A 22052-nucleotide genomic window follows, 5' to 3' on the forward strand; every position below is an offset into this window, starting at 1 on the left:
TACAACATGGATACCGAGCCACCAAAGGCTCTGATCATGTGACCATCTAGCGCTGGTCCAGGGCGTTAGAGCACGTTCCTTGACTAACTTAGTGAAGAATGTGGAACTTGTAGTTCGATACCACCTATGTGGTATTTATCTCCAGCCAGGTTCATATGAACCCTTCTGTACTGCTAAGAGCCCTGACCCAGCAAATGAGGTCCCAACCTCTGAAAGAGGACCAGCAGGAGCCTGGTCTACAGACTGCCTGCCACTCTGATCATTACCCGGGCCCTAATACCAGCCTGCAGCTGCAATTATGGCCGATAGTAAAACAACAGTTTTGCAGCCATAAGAAAAACACTGGATGAAAAGCGAAAATTATTTCAGACAGTTCTGGAATCTGATACACTCCGGACTGTCATAAGCCAAGCCCTTAACACTGAGCCTGGGTTATGGGCTCCGTTATCCAAAGAGAAGAAGGATGAGTCCCAAATCTCACTCTATTTCTTATACAGTGCACTACTTTTGATCAGAGCTCTACAGGGCTCAGAGTCGAGTCAACCTTGTCTGTTTTGTCAGAGATCGATCTGTTTGTAGAATCAGATTGCGACTTAGTGCGTACCAGAGGATCAGCTTGATCTGGATCAGGATCAGCTTGAGGGTGAACACCAAGGGAGCGTACTGCACACACACACAGCTTTGTTCAATGTGGACATAAGAGCCAAATGTAGGTGACTGTCTATTGTTTCGGGACAACCAGAAAAACTGTGTGTTTAAAAAAAAATGTAACCTTTATTTAACTAGGCAAGTCAGTTAAGAACAAATTCTTATTTACAATGACCGGAACGTCAGATTTTTACCTTCTCAGCTCAGGGATTCGATCTAGCAACCTGTCGGTTACTAGCCCGACACTCTAACCACTAGGCTACCTGCCGCCCCAAAAATAGTATTCCATTAGACACTCAGTAAAACATGCGGCTAACATAAGATAAAAGGGGGTCATATTGCATTGATGTGCTAATTAGCCTGAGAAAAGCATGTGTCTTTGATCAGTGGACTGCTTCTCCAGGGCAAAGAGGTTTCAGGGGCCACAAACCAGAGAGGGCATGTTCTATGTGTGGGTTCCCATTAGGCTGAATGAAATGGTATGGCATTCCACACCCCCAGCTGTGATAACTTCTCCCAAATGTGATAATAGTCATTGGTAGTAGTGGAGACGTTTTAGAACTTCATCCCTTACGAAAAAAGTTTGCATTTAGAATGCAGTATAACTGCAGTATGCTACAATTACTGCATCCAAAAAGAACAGTTTTTTTACTGCAGTAATTTTGCAGTGTAAGCGCAGTTAGAGTGCAGTAAATTCACCCAATTTTGATAATAGTCACTGCAGTTATTCTGCAAGTACTGTTTCAAAATACCACAGTAGACTGCAGTTAATGCACTTTTACCGCAGTTTCAAAACTGAAATCTTTTTTTGTAAGGCATAAAAGCGAGAGCATGGATGGAGTTTCAACATTCCAAATATGTTGTCTAATAGCCTATCAAAATCCTACTTGAAGTGAGAAGGAATGCAAAATCTAAAACACAATGCATTAAAGTCGCTGGCAGGTCCAGTGACGTTGGTTTAGCCCCCCTGCCCAACCCCTTTGAAATGGTCTTTAATGGGTACCAGATTTTTCACCCAGTAATCTAATCTCATCTCTTGCCAGCAGTTTCTCAAGGCATCCCACAGTTTGCGCTGAAAGGCATCCTCACCTTTAAGGAGAGCGAGGAGTGTGTGGGGTGTGTAGAACCGGGCTGCAGACGCGGGACATCCTTCGGTTCTAAAATGTTTGTGAGTTTGTGATTGTGGTCAGCGCTGCACACTGGAAAGAGACATATTTAACATAACCTAACACAAGCCACGGGTGCATTTTCCAGTGCAACACAAAATATTACGAATACAGAGAAATGTAACTTTCTCTAACCAGATTTTATCGAACAGTGTCGGCAAATAACGGAACAATGGGATTCTAACGGGATGTTCGAGATTAACATTTTACGGTCGTGCGCAGTCCTCACATTTTGAAATTGGAGGATCGGAACTTTTTGTGCGAGCGTTTAGTTTGCTGTTCTCCCAGCAACTGATTCAAACCTGCTCGGTTGGACTGAATTTTGAGATGAACAAAAAGTGACATAGCGACTCTCATCTCTTCTGCACTCCTAACAGATTTATACAACGCCATGAAAGGTACAGTATGTGTTATGCAAGGTGCTGTTCATCTTTAAAATCGTTTTGAGAAGTTTGAAGTGGTAGCCAAAAAATTAAAATTCACGATTTTCTGTATCTGAGTGTTGCACATCTGGATGAGATTAAGTGCCTGTGGTGTGGAATTCAGCTGTATTGTGAAATGACTTGGCCTTTCTCCGCCAGTCGCATCATTCTCTATAGTGGTGCATTGATTGAGTAACCGTTTTTGTTTGGCTACTTATAGGTCCTTTGTGATATACTGTATATCAGTGATGCTTTTGTTCGAGCCTGTACTAACAATAAGACAGTGTGCTCAATTGTTATTCAAAGGGAAATATTAACCATATTTTATGCAGGGAGGTGTATAGCATTGATTTGATTCTCTCCTTATGATTCCATGTATAGACCTAATGTATACTATTGCATATTTACAAACAGTTAACTCCCCTGTGGAACCTCAATGTTTTGTTACCCGTGTGACACATGACCTAATGACACCATAGACGGGGACTCATCTCGTATGTCTCTCAAATTCAGAAGTGATCGAGGAACAATGGAACACATCATTCAGTATGTTCATATGCACTTTAAAAATAATGGTTCTAAATAGTACCGGATAGAGGTTATTTGTCTTGTAACCATAGCGGAACCCTTTTGGTGCTATATAGAACCTTGTTTTGAAAGTTCAATAAAGAACAATGCTCATTAGGTTCTAAAGGGAACCTGTATGGTGTTATAAAGAACCCTTTTCCTGAGGTTCTATAAAAGGACCATTAACAAAGGTTCTATATTGCACCAAAAAAGGGTTCCGCTATGGTTACAACCCTTGTTGGGGCTATATAGAACCCTTTTTTATTGTTCTTCACAGAACCTTTAGGGACAATAGTTCTATAAGGAACCTTTCTCAATCTGAAATGTTCTTTGTAGATCCTATAGAAGAACCATACAGGGTTTTTGATTCTGGTCAGCCATATTATATTGTTCAAATTCCATGGGTGTTATTATTGTGTTAACTGACCCATTTAATCAAGTGAGCTACCTCTGGAACACCTGCAGGTCCCTGAGGAGAGAATTTAGATTGAGAACCACGGACTGATGTATTAAACAATTCTCAATTGACACAAGGCCATATATGAGTCTTTTACAAGACACAATCACTTGCCACGATCATAGAAAATATATGGTGTCTTAACACAACACATGAAATAAACTGGAATCACACTTTCACTCACGGTTGCACAAAAAGAGTTGTGAGCAAACCACGCCCCCAAAATATTTGAATGAGCCACAGCCCCTACATTTGAAATACCACTAAAAGAGCAAAGAACCCTTTTGGGAACTGTATAGAACCACTGAAGAGCTCAAACGGTCCTTTGAGTCATTATGGTTCCACATAGAACCACCAACCTTCCCAAACAACCCTCGTTTTTTAGTGTGTGGCCTTCTCTCTATCATGGACACAGGCTGAGTTCCAAATGGCACACCTTTCCCTATGAAGTGCACTACTTTTGACCAGGGCACCTAGGACTCTGGTCAAAAGTAGTTGAAAGAGAGCAATCCGGCTCCACGTATTTTACTGGTTTGTGACTCACTGACACCCTCCCCGGTTAGAGGGGAATAAAGCAGTCCAAGAGTTATTTTTTTAAAACCTTTATTTAACTAGGCAAGTCAGTTAAGAACAAATTATTATTTTCAATGACAGCCTAGTCTGAGTTAACTGCCTTGTTCAGGGGCAGAACAACAGCTTTTTACCTTGTCGGCTCTGGGATTCAATCTAGCAACCTTTCGGGTTACTGGCCCGACGCTCTAACCACTAGGCTACCTGCCACCCCAGGTAACACACTAAGTAACTTTAATCACAGGCAGAAGAAGATGAACATGGGTATGTTCTCTGTGTTCACGCATCCCTGTGTGTGATTCAAGTTCCTGTGTTATATCCACCCACACTCACAGACTGGAATAACACCGTTCAGATACGGGCAATATTTACTCTCCTGGAGAGCGTGGGTCAGGCTGGCTAGCCAATCAGGGCCTGGAGAGACTGCAAGGCTAGAGCACGCATTGGGGTGAGACACATGGCTATTGTTTGATTGGCTGAAGCCATGAGCTGTAGGAGAAATCGATCTCTCACATGAGGGGTTGAAAGGCTGAGGATGGGTGAGTCCGACAGCGTGGCTCCAGAAAGCAAATCAACAAATGCTCACACAAACAGTGATATGTAACGCCCGCGGCAGGGGGGTTCTGTAACAGCCACCCCTAAAAGATGTGCAGCATATTCACAAAAGGGAAGGATTCCCCTGCCGGAATGTCAGTAGTGGTGCTCCCCGCCGCCCCGTGTAGTTATTCCATGCAGTCACTCCATCAGCTGCAGGTCAGGAGCTGCCAGGGAACAGAGGGTTTAAGGCATCCATGCGGGTGGCACTTTGGAGTATGGCCAGCCCACTGTAACAAGTCCAGGTGCTGGGGGGGTTTTCCTCACAGAGGCGGGCCATGCCCCAGTAGTGGAGAGTAAGTGCAGGGCGGTGGTTCCCCCACAGAGGTGGGCTGTGCCCCAGCAGAGGAGAGCAGGCATGGAGGCGGCGGTTCCCCAACTGAGGCAGTCAAGTCCCCAAGTGCAGGAACCAGAGGAGTGTCCAGGGCAAGCCCCGGAGCAGGCCCCAAAGGTAAGACACAGGGTCAGATCAGGAGGCGGTGCTGGTGAGACCAGGGCAGATGGTGAACAAGATCACAACCAGGAGCAGGAATAGGTAGTTCCCCTGGGATAGGACACTGGAGGGTGAAGTCTGGATGGCCGGCCCCGGTGAGGTCTGGTCCCCCCCCACATGCTGAACCTCGGCAGGCGTGGGGTTCACATAGGCTCCAGAGAGGGTAGTAGTAGCTCCACATGGTAGTAGTCCACTGGATCCCCCGGAACCATACTCGAAGGACCATGAAAGAGAGCGACCTGGCTCTACGTATTTCACTGGTTTGTGACTCACTGACACCGACCCCTTTTGGGTTACATGTAGAACCCAAAAAGTTTCTACCTGGAACCAAAAGGTTGCTACTTGGAGCCAAAATGTGTTCTTCAACGGGTTCTCCTAAAGGGACAGCCAAATAACCCTTTAAGGTTCTAGATAGCACCTTTTTTTTCTAAGAGTGTACATCTGCTAGCCATTATGAGTGATGTTCTTCTTTCTCTGCAGCTGACCTGCGCTGGGTTCTCGTGTAGTGTAACGGAGTTTAATTAGGGTTTATAGTCAACAACCCAGAGAAACCGCAGCCTGTGGCTTATACAGGCCTGAGTCCTCCTGTCTCCTTTCCACACAGAGAGAGGCACTTGATGGGGAGTTACAGCCTCCATGACATACCATGATGATAAAGCTATGTGCTGAGTAAGGCCTATTTATCCTTCCTATAGAGAAAAGCATTTGTGTAGTATCCTGGCTACCCCAAATGCCTGTTGGTGTCCTGTATCCATTTGGTTACCTAGGCTGTGTCTCAAATGGCACCCTATTCGCTATAGTGCACTACATTTGACCAGAGCCCTAATGTTGATTTTGTGGTCAAATAACCATTTCTTTGTGGATTTTGATTAGTGCTTGGGGTTATTGTCTTGCTGGAAAATCCACTTGCGGATAAGTATCAGCCTCCTGTCAGAGGCAACCAGGTTTTTGGCTCAAATGTCCTGGTACTTGGTAAAGTTCATGATGCCGTTGACCTTAACAGGGGCCCCAGGACCAGTGAAAGCAAAATAGCCCCATAACATCAAAGATCCACCTCCATATTTAACTGTAGGTATGAGGTACTTTTCTGCATATGCTTCTGTTTTTCAACGCCAAACCTTCTACTGGTGTGCGTGGGCATAGCACCGGTTCCAATCAAAGTGCCAATGCCGTTTATCAAACTCCAGGAGGTGCTATGGTCAGATGACATGGAAATAGAGCTAAATGGTTAATTGACCACAAAATAAACATTTTGCAATGGCCGTCTAAGTCTTTGGACTTGAACCCCATTAAAAACATGTGGTTTGAATTGAAGAGGGTAGTCCATAAGAGCGGATGAAGGATATCAAGGATCTGGGAAGATTCTGTATGAAGGAATGGTCTAAGATCCCTCCCAACATGTTCTCCAATCTCATAAATCATTGTCTAAAAAGTCTCAGTGTCTTTATCCTCGCACAGGAGGGTGCTAGAGTATTGAAAACAGGGTGCCAATAATTTTGACACCTATCTTTTTTAGATTTTTTTTTAATTGTAAAACAAAATCTATTTCTCTGAGCAATTGTATTAGTATAAAATAATATAATTTCCCTAGTATTTGTATTATTTGTTTTATACATAATTTTTTTGTTCATCTTCATCAAGGGTGCCAATAATTATGGAAACAGTCCCTTCAGGATCTTGCGATTTATTTTGTGTGATAGTTAAGGCTTTAAAGGCTTGATTTATATAATAAGGTCTCTCAGCCAGAGTAGTAACAGAACAGTTGTTGGGAGAACATTCTGTCCTGACCTCTGCTGAGGTGGGGGTGGGGTACTCACTCCTCCCGCAGTACAATGAGGTATCATTAACTATGGTGGCTGGGGAGTTGATATACGTATGGCCTGCGTCCCAAATGGTACCCTATTCCTCATAGGACTGGCCAAAAGTAGTGCAATATACACAGAATAGGCTGCCACTTGGGATGCAGACATACAGTGTACGAAGGTTTCGTGACACGATTATTACTCCATGCAGTGGATTTCAGTGTGTGCCTGCGGCACTATATTCTAGATAAATATCGATTGCATTTGTTCTTTTGTTGCCGTGCTTGTGTGTGATTTTTCTCCTGGACCTCATTCTAACACACGTGTGTCTGTTGTTATTCCCACAGACGATTTTGCAGACGAGGAGGAAGTACAGTCTTTTGGATACAAGCGGTTCGGTGAGTACAACACAACTCTCTTCACTCTCTTTACTCCCACTCCCAACTGAGATAAATATCGATCTTCCTCATCACCATCAAGTGATACTTTGCATGCGTCCTAAATGGCGCCATATTCTCTATGGGCCCTGGTCGAAATCAGTGCCATTATATAGGGAATACTGTAGGGTCTCTTTTGCGATGTAAATCAAATCAAATCAAATTTTATTTGTTACACGCGCCGAATACAACAGATGTAGGTAGACCTTACAGTGAGATGCTTACTTACAGGCTCTAACCAACAGTGCAATTTTTAAGTTAAAAAAAGGTATTAGGTGAACAATAGATAAGTTAATAAATAAAAACAACAGTAAAAAAGACAATGAAAATAGTTCGGGTAGCCATTTGATTACCTGTTCAGGAGTCTTATGGCTCGGGTGTAAAAACTGTTGAGAAGCCTTTTGGTCCTAGACTTGGCGCTCCGGTACTGCTTGCCATGCGGTAGTAGAGAGAACAGTCTATGACTGGGGTGGCTGGGGTCTTTGACCATTTTTAGGGCCTTCCTCTGACACCGCCTGGTGTAGAAGTCCTGGATGGCAGGCAGCTCAGCCCCAGTGATATTCTGGGCCGTCCTTGCAGGTGGAGGCTGAGCAGTTGCCATACTGGGCAGTGATGCAACCAGTCAGGATGCTCTCGATGTTGCAGCTGTAGAACCTTTTGAGGATCTGAGGACCCATGCCAAATCTTTTTAGTTTCCTGAGGGGGAATAGGCTTTGTCGTGCCCTCTTCACGACTGTCTTGGTGTGTTTGGACCATTTTAGTTTGTTGGTGATGTGGACACCAAGGAACTTGAAGCTCTCAACCTATTCCACTACAGCCCCGTCGATGAGAATGGGGGCGTGCTCAGTCCTCCTTTTCCTGTAGTCCACAATCATCTCCTTAGTCTTGGTTATGTTGAGGGAGAGGTTGTTGTCCTGGCACCACCCGGCCAGGTCTCTGACCTCCTCCTTATAGGCTGTCTCGTCGTTGTCGGTGATCAGGCCCACCACTGTTGTGTCGTCTGCAAACTTAATGATGGTGGTGGAGTCGTGCCTGGCTACGCAGTTGTGGGTGAACAGGGAGTACAGGAGAGGACTGAGCACGCACCCCTGAGGGGCCCCCGTGTTGAGGATCAGCTGTTATGTAGCCATTGTTTATATGACAGGACAGACACAAGGCAGTATGAGCTGTGTCTACTCACTGCCTTTGGGACCGTGCGGGGTTAAACATAACAGCTTTTTCTGGGTTACAGCCTTAGCGGTTTAGCCCGTACCAAAAGCAGCACTCACAGCTTGATGGGGTCAGGAGGTCACCAGTTCATAAACACATACACTCATTCACTGATAGACATGCATACACACACACACACATACTTACACACTCACACTCTGCAACTCACATACACATAAAGACAACGTGAGAGAGGGAAAGAGAAGAAATGGGAAAGACAGAAACACACCCCCTGCGATGGAGAACGAGAGAACGAGAGAGCGAGAGTACTGCACCATTGTACTGTTGATCCAAGGAGGGATCTGGGAGCCTCTCTGTCATGCTCACTCTCTCTCTCTGGAGAGAGTTACTCCAATCCAGAATGACTTGGAGGGAGTGGTGGGAGTGGTCCCCGATGTTTACCCCAGCACCAGCGGAGACAAACTCAAACTGTGCTTTACCACAATCTCTCTCATCACAGTGTCACCCGAGAGGAAGCATCCTGTTTGTCTTCGTGTGAGTACCCTGCGCCGCGAGCCGCCAGCCCTCCACTCATGGGCTTGCGTTCCGACACCTGAAACCCCACCTCTTTAAGGAATACCTAGGATAGGATAAAGTAATCCTTCTAACCCCCCACCCTTAAAAGAGTTAGATGCACTATTGTAAAGTGGTTGTTCCACTGGATATCATAAGGTGAATGCACCAATTTGTAAGTCGCTCTGGATAAGAGCGTCTGCTAAATGACTTAAATGTAAATGTAAATGTCTATATAGTGCACTCCTTTTCACCAGAGCCCTATGAAAGGGAATAGGGTTCTATTTCGGACGCAGCCAAAGGCAGCTGTTGTCCTGGCCCGCTCTGCTCTTATTGGACCCGCCTCCTTACTCTGGAGTTGTTATTGTCCAGGATCATAACAAAGTGTATAGCCTTGTTTTTTTAAGTGCAACGTTTGTAACCTTTGAACTATGAACCAATTTTTTTTCTCTATGCCTAGCTTTAGTATTAATGCCCCGTAGTGCAATGTGTTTGAATGAAAAGGCTTGTTCACTGCTACATGGTACCAGTGCTACTCTGTGTAGAGATGCCACTATGGAGACTCAATGGAGAGGGGTGTCGAGGTGTCTCAACCAGCATAGGGCATTTTACCGCATTTCCACTATAAGACTTTACCCCGGTGTTTGGCCGAAAGACACAGAGTTTTGTGATTTCAGCTATGATTCGTGGTCTACACTGTCTAAACTGTCTACACTAGCCCCCAAAATACCTAAATAGGGTGTTTCCACTTGCTGCACTAGTGAAACTGGGGACAATGTCCTCAGAATTGTAGGACCAGAGGTGGGGATGAGGGGTGGTGTTACTGTAAATATGGGAAATGTGGGTAACATGTTATTTTAGGACAATCCTGATCTTGACTATTAGTGTCATGTAGATGTGACAGTTTTAGTGGTTATTTTACTGAAAATTGAAACGGATGGTTATGAAAGTTCTTCTGTCCCTTTTGTTTACCTCATCTGTCTCAAGTTGTTTATCAGACGTTCCTGCTCTAGTATGTCCTTCCGTTTATCCTCGCTTGGGAATCCCAGACAGCGGCGGGTGCTAATAGTCCCTACGTTCTTATGAAAATCAGGCTGATCCGTAAGGCAGGTAGAGAATTCGCAGAGCATCGAGCCAAACACTTTTTCTTCTTTTTCTCAGCATATCCTAACTCTCTCAGGACAAGATGGCTGTATTTTCCGAGTGAGACAGAGCAGAGTGAACTCAGGCTTACCTCTGGCGTTCTTTCCGGCACGAAGAACTTGGGATCGTGGTATTAAAAAGCTAGAAGGTGTAATATCAACACACATGACCTACTAACACTTTGTGACCACATGTTGAAATGTGTTTATGTGCTTTTGGTGACGTCTTGACCCAATTGGTGACATATGTGTGGAGTCACCATTTTAACTCTCTCTCTCTCTTTCTCTCCGTGTCAGAAGAAGCTGAGAGGATATGGCCTTGGGTTTAGGCACAGATACATATTCAACAGATATAGTCCTGTTTCACTGTGTCTCCTTTTGCTGTCTTTTTTCTCTCTCTCTCTCTCTCTCTCTCTCTCTCTCTCTCTCTCTCTCTCTCTCTCTCTCTCTCTCTCTCTCTCTCTCTCTCTCTCTCTCTCTCTCTCTCTCTATCTCTATCTCTATCAATTCAATTCAATTCAATTCAAGGGGCTTTATTGGCATGGGAAACATGTGTTAACATTGCCAAAGCAAGTGAGGTAGGTAATATACAAAAGTCAAATAAACAATAAAAATGAACAGTAAACATTACACATACAGAAGTTTCAAAACAATAAAGACATTACTCTATCTCTATCTCTATCTCTATCTCTCTATCTCTCTCTCTCTCTCTCTCTCTCTCTCTCTCTCTCTCTCTCTCTCTCTCTCTCTCTCTCTCTCTCTCTCTCTCTCTCTCTCTCTCTCTCTCTCTCTCTCACACACGCACATATGGGCTGAGTGAATTCATATGGTATTCCCATCAGTCTCTCCTCTGCCAAATTGAAGCCAGCTCTAAATTACCTCCCCAGTCCTCAAAGTTTCTGACATATTTTTTTTTTTCTGTGGCGGGTTGACATAGGAAGGTCATTAGAAGGAGGGAAAAAATGGACTCTGTTGTTCGGCCGAACCCCCACATACTCTTTTAAGGCTGGAATAAAGAAGGATCTGTCATGGGCCTGAGTAGCCGTCAGCCATCTTGGACTTCAACCACCGACCTGGGCATCATTACCTTCATATCTTCTGTTGTCAGTTAGTGATGTGGATGAGTGAGCTCTGTCTCTCCAGTCCAGGTAGAGGCTTGGAACAGTCAGAGGAGCACATGTAGAGAGGTCATTTTTGTCATGGTGGGTGGACTCCTGAGATCTGAGGCTTGAGGTTAGAGGGTTTCTCTTCAGCTGAGTCCCAAATGGCACCCTAATTCCCTATGTAGTGCATTATAAAGGGACTAGAGTGCCATTTTGATGCAGACTTCTTCTGCTTCTCTCAAACATCTTGGTTTGAGGAGTCAGGCCAGGCATCCTGCTAACGGCGTTAAACCCAGAGTGTGCTGATCAGTTTCCTGCACTTCTTATGGTTTCACTTCCGGTCGGCACCGCCAGGTATATTCCAGGAAAGCGCTGCGGTGTGGTGCTGGAGTCGGGATCCGGGCCCCACTTTGTCAGCAGCATCAGCATAACCAGCCATACTGGTGGTTTCGCTCCAATGGGTTTGGCTGGCATGGGACGCACCTCACGCAACCCTCCCCCTACCCACGCTCACCCCTCTGACTCACGCTCCTCCTATCCTCACCCACCACAGAACATGTATGAGTGTCCCAGCCCCATGCTTGGTGAGGTCGGGAAAAGAAGTGAATTCAATATCGAATGACATTGACATTAACTGAGACATTGTATGCCACTGGATCTTTCCCACCGATCCCAATGAATTAAGCTGTGCCATTAATTATCTGCCGATGCTATGTCGTGTTAGGCAAAAGGAGTGGAATGCACTTTTATGTGGTTCTTCTGTTACGGAAGTTGTGGTGTTCCAGTAACACATCCCAGTCCCCATATTGCTCTCTCTCTCTCTCTGTTAAGAGCCTATGGTTGATTTTCGTTTACCCATTATTGTTGTGAAGGAATGTCTTAAATGTGCTTACCACCTTTTCTGCACTTGCGAGGTTTGTTTGGGCTATATAAGGAGTAGAGGGAGAGGGATGTGTTCGTTTTCTCTCCCTCTCTGTTGTTTCCTGTCTCTTTTCGTTTGCATGCTTTTGGCCTGTGATTCGGTGTAATTGCACTTTGGTTCTTTTCAGGCAGCTTGGAGAGGGCTTTATTCTATTTATGTTCATTGCATTACGAAAATATTGCACAACCATGCAACAAAGCAACCTATAAAATGTTGTTCACATTCTTGCAGTAAATATTGTGAATTTAGGCGTCAAAGTGGGGGTTTGGAACACGGGTGAACAGTGATGTTTTTGCCAGAGTAACACATGTGCTGGTGCTTAAACCTTCTTTGCATTTCATTCAATATTTCAGTGACTCTGGTTCACCTGTGTGTGAGGAAAAACAGCCTCCCACTAGACACGCACACGCACACACGCCTGAGGAGGCTGGTGGGAGGAGCTATAGGAGGACAGGCTCATTGTAATAGCTGGAATGGGATAAATGGAACAAAGTCACGCATGTGGTTTCCATATGTTTGATTCTGATACACAACCACATGCTTGACTTTGTTCCATTCATTCCATTCCAGCTATTACAATGAGCCTGTCCTCCTATAGCTCCTCCCACCAGCCTCCTCAGGCGTGTGTGTGTGTGTGCGTGTCTAGTGGGAGGCTGTTTTTCCTCACACACAGGTGAACCAGAGTCACTGAAATATTGAATGAAATGCAAAGAAGGTTTAAGCACCAGCACATGTGTTATTCTGGCAAAAACATCACTGTTCACCCGTGTTCCAAACCCCCACTTTGACGCCTAAATTCACAATATTTACTGTTTCATTCTGACGGAGAGGAAGAAGCTTCTCTTTTTCTCCAATGCTTTTGGAGTCCATTTGTGTCGGACAAGAAAGGGTGCCTCTCTGAAAACCTGTCAACCTTGTTTTTTTTGTTTGTTGCCAAAATGTATATTCTCCGTTTTCCTAATCGCTCTTCCCACGTACCTCCACACACACACACATAACACACCATAATATCCCCACCATGTCCTTGGGCTGACCCACGTTTTTGCTGTAGTAGACTTCCTCATGTTTGAATTAGGTTCAAAATGGCCTCCTCTTGAGAGCATTTCAAGAGGTTTTTCTCTGGTCAAATGTGAACTTTAAAATAACAGACTAAGTAGAGTCCATGCCAGGCCACCTGTGTACCTTTAAGATCTCCTATGAAAAGGAGTATATTACACTTGGCAAGCAGGCAGTAATTTGTTCCAGAGACCACGCTTGCTGTACTGGGGACAACCATGCCTCTTTAAAAGGATTTCATGCTAAAGGTGTGTGTGTTGGGGTTGAGGGGGGTTGTGTGTGTGTGTGTGTGTGCGTGCGTGCGTACGTATGTGTGTGTTTGTTTGGAAAGTTCTAGAGACCCCAGGTTCTCTAAACCCCACACATGTTAATGATGAATTTGGGGATTCTAATTTCTACTCGTTTAGCATAGCCTACCAATAAAAATCCTGAGTCTGTTTTTGGAAGTCTGAAACTTTAATGAAAGAAAGAAATTGACCCAGCCAGCTGCCAAGATCAACCTACCGCTTCCTGGTTTAGAAAAGCGGAGCTGTAGTGGAGAACAGATGCATTCTGGTCCAAATCCCAGTCAAACCCATAATGACTATCACATTTTCAGACGTTGCCAAGACTGAGACGCAGAGAACGTGGTGTTATATTTTGTTTTCGAGGGCATTTTTCTGAACCCAGTAATACCTACTTTTGCTTAACCTGCTTATCCCACCACTGCTAATGCAAAAGGGTGGGTTTACAGCAATGATGACAGGAAACACCATTTTCATAATAAGAGTTGGCATAAGACAGAAAGTTTGGCATGAGCTGGGATTGTTTTCCTCGTCTTAGTCAGAGCTCTCAACATCTGGACCTCACACTAACGTGGTCAACCACTTGTAAGACTCTGACCATAACTCAACCATGCCAGCCTCAACAACAAGAGAGCCCAGTCTGGTCAGGCATCATCGGCTTTGTCATTGGCTAGGAGAAGACCCCTTACGCACGCAGAGCAGCTCTCCACCTCACAGACTTGTGAAGTTAGTTTTGTTCCGTCTTTTTCAGCCATTGTTATCCTAAAAGGTCATTGCCCTGGACTGTATACAGTGGGGCAAAAAAGTATTTAGTCAGCCACCAATTGTGCAAGTTCTCCCACTTAAAAAGATGAGAGAGGCCTGTAATTCTCATCATAGGTACACTTCAACTATGACAGACAAAATGAGATTTTTTTTCTCCAGAAAATCACATTGTAGGATTTTTTATGATTTTTTTTGCAAATTATGGTGGAAAATAAGTATTTGGTCACCTACAAACAAGCAAGATTTCTGGCTCTCACAGACCTGTAACTTCTTCTTTTAGAGGCTTCTCTGTCCTCCACTCGTTACCTGTATTAATGGCACCTGTTTGAACTTGTTATCAGTATAAAAGACACCTGTCCACAACCTCAAACAGTCACACTCCAAACTCCACTATGGCCAAGACCAAAGAGCTGTCAAAGGACACCAGAAACAAAATTGTAGACCTGCACCAGGCTGGGAAGACTGAATCTGCAATAGGTAAGCAGCTTGGTTTGAAGAAATCAACTGTGGGAGCAATTATTAGGAAATGGAAGACATACAAGACCACTGATAATCTCCCTCGATCTGGGGCTCCACGCAAGATCTCACCCCGTGGGGTCAAAATGATCACAAGAATGGTGAGCAAAAATTCCAGAACCACACTGGGGGACCTAGTGAATGACCTGCAGACCAAAGTAACAAAGCCTACCATCAGTAACACACTACGCCGCCAGGGACTCAAATCCTGCAGTGCCAGACGTGTCCCCCTGCTTAAGCCAGTACATGTCCAGGCCCGTCTGAAGTTTGCTAGAGAGCATTTGGAATGTCCAGAAGAAGATTGGGAGAATGTCATATGGTCAGATGAAACCAAAATATAACTTTTTGGTAAAAACTCAACTCGTCCTGTTTGGAGGACAAAGAATGCTGAGTTGCATCCAAAGAACACCATACCTACCGTGAAGCATGGGGGTGGAAACATCATGCTTTGGGGCTGTTTTTCTGCAAAGGGACCAGGACGACTGATCCGTGTAAAGGAAAGAATGAATTGGGCCATGTATCGTGAGATTTTGAGTGAAAACCTCCTTCCATCAGCAAGGGCATTGAAGATGAAATGTGGCTGGGTCTTTCAGCATGACAATGATCCCAAACACACTGCCCGGGCAACGAAGGAGTGGCTTCGTAAGAAGCATTTCAAGGTCCTGGAGTGGCCTAGCCAGTCTCCAGATCTCAACCCCATAGAAAATCTTTGGAGGGAGTTGAAAGTCCGTGTTGCACAGCAACAGCCCCAAAACATCACTGCTTTAGAGGAGATCTGCATGGAGGAATGGGCCAAAATACCAGCAACAGTGTGTGAAAACCTTGTGAAGACTTACAGAAAACGTTTGACCTCTGTCATAGCCAACAAAGGGTATATAACAAAGTATTGAGATAAACTTTTGTTATTGACCAAATACTTATTTTCCACCATAATTTGCAAATAAATTAATTAAAAATCCTACAATGTGATTTTCTGGATTTTTCTTTCTCATTTTGTCTGTCATAGTTGAAGTGTACCTATGATGAAAATTACAGGCCTCTCTCATCTTTTTAAGTGGGAGAACTTGCACAATTGGTGGCTGACTAAATACTTTTTTGCCCCACTGTACATAAGGCTTGGACATTGTTTTTAAGACAATTTATAAGTCCTCACGGATACCAAACTACTCCATAGTGAGGGATCTCATTTGAAAAGCATTTTGTCTGTTGTTGATTAGTGTTTGTCCCAGTAAGTGGTATTTACTTGGCAGATCATAAGCCCAAATGTCTGACAGTCAGATGTCTGCTCTGAATCCCTTGTCTCTAATTGGTTAAACAAATGTTTGACAGCGGAGAGCCGACCACTCTCCAGAATGGCGTTTGTCTGTCTGCGCAGGTTTTGGAATCCCTTCGTGCAGATGCTCTTCCTGTCCAATTAGCTGCAGTGGATGGCTTGCTGTCATGGCAACTGACAGGCCACTCCCCCGCTTCCAGCCACAGATGTGGTAGGCCACCCAGGTGAACTCTATCAAACTTCTATCACCCACGATACAGCAAGGCAGACAGGAGAGACTCTATTGTTGGAGCCCTCAGAATTCAGCTCATCGCTTTTATGGCCGTGCCTGCTTTCCTGTGCATGTTCATCTGTTGATGTTGTACATTTCTCAGGATTTTGGGAGAAAAACATCTATTTTGGTCATATATCATCGTGCATGTGGTTTCCTGTCACTCAAATGTGTCTGTGTGGAATTGTACTCCCACTCACAACTCAGGAGTTATTCTAATCTGGCTTTTCATCTTTCGGATGTCATTTGTGTCCAAGGCAACGCTGTATTTATAATGGAAGTTTCTTTGCCTCTTTAGGGGTTAGAGTTTAATACCACTTATATGCCATTGAATGAATCTCACTTCCTTACTTTCACACCAAGAGACACTGAAACACAATTCTTTCTCTCTGGTTTGTGCATTGCCTAAAGAGACATTTGACTGAAAACGACATAAACCACTTGAGAAGCTACAGTATTGATCCAACCAATAATACAGACCACACTGGTTTTAGTGTCACTATGCAAACCACGATGTTGTGTAAAAGTCATTATTCCACTGAATGACAGAGCTACTTATTACAACCTAACCTTTAAACCCCCAAATCAAAAAGTGTCTTCTTCCAGATTGACCAGAAACCATCAAAACCAAACCACAAGCAACGCCATAGTGGGAGAGTAAAGTAACAGAACATGAGGTCACATGGGAATGCAAGCCTCTGCTCATTGCCCAGTTCAAAAGTAGTGCACTATAAAGGGAATAGGGGTGCCATTTGGGATGCTGCCAGAAGCAGGAAGTTGTCTGTAATTGGCAAAGCTGTGAGGACATGACTACAGTGATGCCATAGTAAAAGAGGTATATTAGGTCAGCTCTCCATATGGCTCTGTTACTGAGTGAAATGGCCAAGGTAGTGATGACTTTGGCTGATGTGTGTTAGCCTGGGCAGTAAAAGAGTTGGTCCATTGTGACTTTCTCAACCTGCTTCCTATGAACTAGCCCAAGACTCTGCTCAACACTTTTATGACCTCATGGTTCTACCTGGCCCTCACATTTTTTTATTTTACCAGGTAAGTTGACTCAGAGCACATTCTCATTTACAGCAACAGCCTGGGGAATAGTTACAGGAGTGAGGATGAAGGAGCCAATTGTAAGCCGGGGATGATTAAGTGACCATATGAGGGCCAGATTGGGAATTTATCAAGAACACCAAGGTTAACACCCCTACTCTTACAATAAGTGCCATGCAATCTTTAGTGACCACAGAGAGACAGGACACCTGTTTATCATCCCATCCAAAAAACAGCACCCTACACAGGGAAATCTCCCCAATCACTGCCTCCGACTGGCCCTCCAACACCACTTCCAGCAGCATCTGGTCTCCCATCCATGGACCAAACAGAACCAACCCTGCTGAGCTTCAGAAGCAAGTCAGCAGTGGGATGCAGGGTGGTACAGAAAGTAAAGCTCTCTCTAAGAATAACCCAACTAAAGCATTCCACAATTCTTCAAGTTAACAGTTATTTTTATACAAAGCACAGAATAATAACACTGTTAAAACGCACACTATAGTAACCATAACGACAGTAACATCAGAATATCACGTTGACACTTTAGCAGTCAATTTACTGTACTCGCAATCTTTCAGGTTTTACTGAATGTAGTGCTTTAGCTGAGCCGGGCATCTTCTGACTCTCCTTTTGAATAATCTGTTGTGAGTGCCAGGACACTTGGGGATCAGCGGCACCGTTTTATAGCGTGGCCTGCTCAGGACACAGAGAGAGATGCAACGCATTCCATGTCTTTCCGTCGTCAAGGACGTATGTGCTTGGTCCTTTTGTTTGGATAACTTTGCGTAATTTGGTGCACCCTTTTTGACATGAAAGGGACGTTTTACCCGCACATGATCTCCCTCTTTGATGGGCGATCGTTTCACTCCCCCGTTTTGGCGTCCGTATAGGATTTCACTTTTTCTTGTGTGGCACGCACTCTAGTACGCACGGCATTGTCAGAGACGGAGGGACTCTGTCGTGGGAGAATGTTCATGTTTTGTGCGAGCAGCAATCATGGCGCAACTCCTGTAGTGGCGTGAGCTGTCGTCCTGTAGTGCATGAGGAAGTGTTGGACATATGGTTTCCAAGGCTTTCCCTCTCGGATTGCCATTTGCAAACAGTCTTTTAGAACTCGGGTCCAGCGTTCCACCGCGCCATTTTCCCGTGGGTAGTACGTAGACACTTTGGAGTGTTTAATGTCTCTGTCATGGAGGAATGAAGTCCATTCCTTCGAAGTGAATTGGGCACCATTATTGTTTACGATTTCGTAGCAATTTCCGTGGCGTCTGAACACGACAGTTAAGAATTTAATGATAGTCTGGGTAGTTACATTACTGGTAAACACAGCCTCAGGCCATTTACCGTAGTAATCCACGAGGGTGATCACGTAACGACAATCTGCTGGGGTAGTTTCAAACAGACCAACATTGTCAATTCCACATTTTTGCCATGGGCCTCCAGGAAGGGAAACAGGCTGGAGAGGCGCGACATGCGTCTTTGCAGTTTTGTCATTTGTCTGACAGAGTTGACATGTCGATATTGTAGTTTGTACAGACGTGTCCATTCCAGGCCACCAGTAGAGCTTACAGAGCTGTTGTTTTGTTCGGACGACTCCCTGGTGGTTGTCGTGAGCTTGTGAAACCAGTCTGTGACGCAGCTTAATGGGCACTAGCAAAACGGTTTGGACCATGTTACACTGAACAGTTTTGTACAGAGAGTTCCTCCCGAATGGGAAAGTAAGATACCAGATCTGGGGGGGAAAAAATCTCGTTTTGGGCCAGCCTTTTTCAATCTGGCCGCGTAAAACACACAGCTCTGGGCATGTAGCAGATTCGGAAGAGAACTCAGGGCCACTAACTCAGGTTCAGTGATTGGGACAACATCATATTTTGGCCAGCCGGGGCTGAGGTCAAACCGTAGAGGACCCGACGGAATCTGAAAAGGCAGTTGTGAGTAATGAACGCTGTCAAGTCCCGGTTCTCATCACGAAGGAGGACCTGAAGGTTGGCACTAGCCAAAGCAATGGTTGAGAACATAGTAGCGCCTTGCAGCTCAGCGAAGAGATCTTCCATGTGAGGAAGTGGCTAACTGTCAATGATCACTGCTTTGTTTGGCTCGTATCTCCATGTTTATTTTTAGTAACCACTATAGGGGACCCCATGGGGAGGCATACATTTTCACAATGACATCAGAGTTTAGTAAGCGGAAACAGGTCAGCAGAGACCCCTTTTTTTAACAGACAGTGGTAGTCGACTTAGTTGTTGTTGCACAGGAGTAACGCCATCTTTGACTTTCACGCGGTGAATTAACTCTTTGGCGCGCTGGGAGTCGCCAGGTGCTGTACCTTAACAGGCGTAGGAGAGGATACCACAGAATTACCAGCGATGTGCAGATTAAAGGCCGCAACTATGTCCATGCCTAGCAAAGGCATTCCCTTTTCCACAATGGGCTATACTGTAGTAGTAACTGTATCATGCCGGACGTCAGCAGAGAGGCACCCTAAAACAAGTAAGTCTTGTTTAGAGTAGGTAACCAATTTCACATGTGGTGGTGTCTGGGGGCATTCATCAAAGAAGCGCATTTAGAAATGCTTGGGCAGGATAGAGACTAAGGATCTTGTATCAACCAACAGTCCAGTGGGGTGAGGAGTAACCTCAGGGGTACTGACAGAGACATGTATTTTCAGTCTGTACATATCTTGGTCTAGTATGCATAGTATTATACGCTCCGGTACCTCGACCTCTTGTACACCTGTATGTAATGGCCGTTTTTTTTCACAGGCCTTGCATTTAGCCGTGGCGATGGGGCAGTCCGTAGCGTTAGCTAAGTGAGTATTAGATCCCCAGCTGTAACAGCAGCGACCTGACTTTCTGGTATCATCAGGCGGATTGGAGTCAGCACGGGCCTTGTATCTCTGTTTATTCTTCTTTTGGGGCTTTTCTGTACTGGCAGTGGATTATTAATGGACTGGATGTGGGCTTGGACATTTTCCACTTGAGTGGCGAGCGCAACAGCAGTGTGCAGTGTGAGATTAGTCTGCAGTAAAAGCCTTTCTTTGACATGGGAGGATGAGGTTTTTTCAACAAGTTGATCTCTCGGCATCTCATCTCCTCTGTCACCAAAGTCACAGTTCACAAGTAAGTCTCTCAGGGCAGCAACGTAATCTGCTATGGACTCATCAGGTCTCTGTGCTCTTTGTCGGAATTTATGGCGCGTGACCACGACATTGGTAGCCGTAATGAAATGCCCCTGGAGAGCTGGGACAGATGTTGCAAACCTAGTACTGTAACGTCCTGACCAGAGTTATTATGTGTTTTGCTTGTTTAGTGTTGGTCAGGACGTGAGCTGGGTGGGAATTCTATGTTGTGTGTCTAGTTTGTCTGTTTCTATGTACAGCCTAATATGGTTCTCAATCAGAGGCAGATGGTAATCGTTGTCCCTGATTGAGAATCATATATAGGAGGCTTGTTTTGTGTTGGGATTTTGTGGGTGTTTGTTTCCTGTCTCTGTGATTGTCTGCACCAGATAGGTCTGTCTCGGTTTTTGCACATTTGTTATTTTGTATTGTTGTTTGTAGTGTTTCACTTGTTCTTTATTAAACATGTTTAACACTAGCCGCGCTGCACTTTGGTCCTCTCCTTCACCCCTGGAAGAAAACCGTTACAGAAACACCCACCAAACCCGGACCAAGCAGCGTGGAAATGGGCAGCAGCAACAGAAGCAGCGGTACCAGGAGGAATGGTCTTGGGAGCAAATATTCAACGGAGAAGGACCCTGGGCTAAGGTTGGAGAGAATCGCCGCTCTCGGGAGGAGAAGGAGGCAGCCACAGCCCAGGAGCGGTGGATTGAGGAGGCAGCACGTAAGAGAGGCTGGAAGCCCGAGAGGCTCACCCAAACATTTTTTGGGGGGAGGCTAAAGGGGAGTGTGGCGAAGCCGGGTTGGATACCTGAGCCAACTCCCCGGGCGTACCATGGAGTGAGAGGGCGTCGTACTGGTCAGACACCGTGTTATGCGGTGGAGCGCACGGTGTCCCCAGTACGCGTGCTTAGCCCAGTGCGGGCTATTCCACCTTGCCGCACTGGTAGGGCTAGGTTGGGCATCGAGCCGGGTGCCATGAAGCCGGCCCAACATATCTGGCCTCCAGTACGTCTCCTCGGGCCGGCGTACATGGCACCAGCCTTACAGGTGGTGTCCCCGGTTCGCCTGCATAGCCCAGTGCGGGCTATTCCACCTCGCCGCACTGGCAGGGCTACGGGGACCATTCAACCTGGTAAGGTTGGAGAGGCTCGGTGCTCAAGAGCGCGTGTCCTCCTTCACGGTCCGGTATATCCGGCGCCACCTTCCCGCCCCAGCCCAGTACCACCAGTGCCTACACCACGCACCAGGCTTCCAGTGCATCTCCAGAGCCCTGTTCCTCCTCCACGCACTCTCCCTATGGTGCGTGTCTCCAGCCCAGTGCCTCCAGTTCCGGCACCACGCACCAAGCCTCCTGTGCGTCTCCAGAGCCCTGTACGCACTGTTCCTTCTCCCCGCACTCGCCCTGAGGTGCGTGCCCTCAGCCCGGTACCTCCAGTTCCGGTACCACGCACCAGGCCTATAGTGCGCCTCGAGAGTCCAGTGTGCCCTGTTCCTGCTCCCCGCACTCGCCCTGAGGTGCGTGCCCTCAGCCCGGTACCTCCAGTTCCGGCACCACGCATCAGGCCTATAGTGCGTCTCAGCCGGCCAGAGTCTGCCGTCTGCCCAGCGGTGCCTGAACTGCCCGTCTGCCCAGCGGCGCCTGAACTGCCCGTCTGCCCAGCGGCGCCTGAACTG

At 45.8% G+C, this 22052-nt stretch overlaps 2 protein-coding genes across 2 annotated transcripts in view; one reads left to right on the forward strand and one right to left on the reverse strand.

Moving 5' to 3' along the window:
• The first annotated feature begins 1669 nt into the window (after positions 1 to 1669).
• Positions 1670 to 22052, forward strand: part of LOC139583841 (collectin-12-like) — a 57738-nt gene continuing 37355 nt past the window's right edge. Inside the window, exons 1-2 of the mRNA XM_071415378.1 lie at positions 1670 to 2212; positions 7067 to 7117. Of these exons, the coding sequence (XP_071271479.1) occupies positions 2206 to 2212; positions 7067 to 7117 (58 nt within the window). The 5' untranslated portion in view covers positions 1670 to 2205. The remainder of the gene's footprint in view (positions 2213 to 7066; positions 7118 to 22052) is intronic.
• The window catches only part of LOC139583845 (GTPase IMAP family member 4-like), a 796172-nt gene continuing 783150 nt past the window's right edge, over positions 9031 to 22052 (reverse strand). The window contains exon 4 of the transcript XR_011676629.1: positions 9031 to 9109. The gene's annotated coding sequence lies outside the window, so the exon portion shown is untranslated. The remainder of the gene's footprint in view (positions 9110 to 22052) is intronic.

This window comes from Salvelinus alpinus, chromosome 8 (assembly GCF_045679555.1).
Source record: "Salvelinus alpinus chromosome 8, SLU_Salpinus.1, whole genome shotgun sequence".
Classification (NCBI taxonomy): domain Eukaryota; kingdom Metazoa; phylum Chordata; class Actinopteri; order Salmoniformes; family Salmonidae; genus Salvelinus; species Salvelinus alpinus.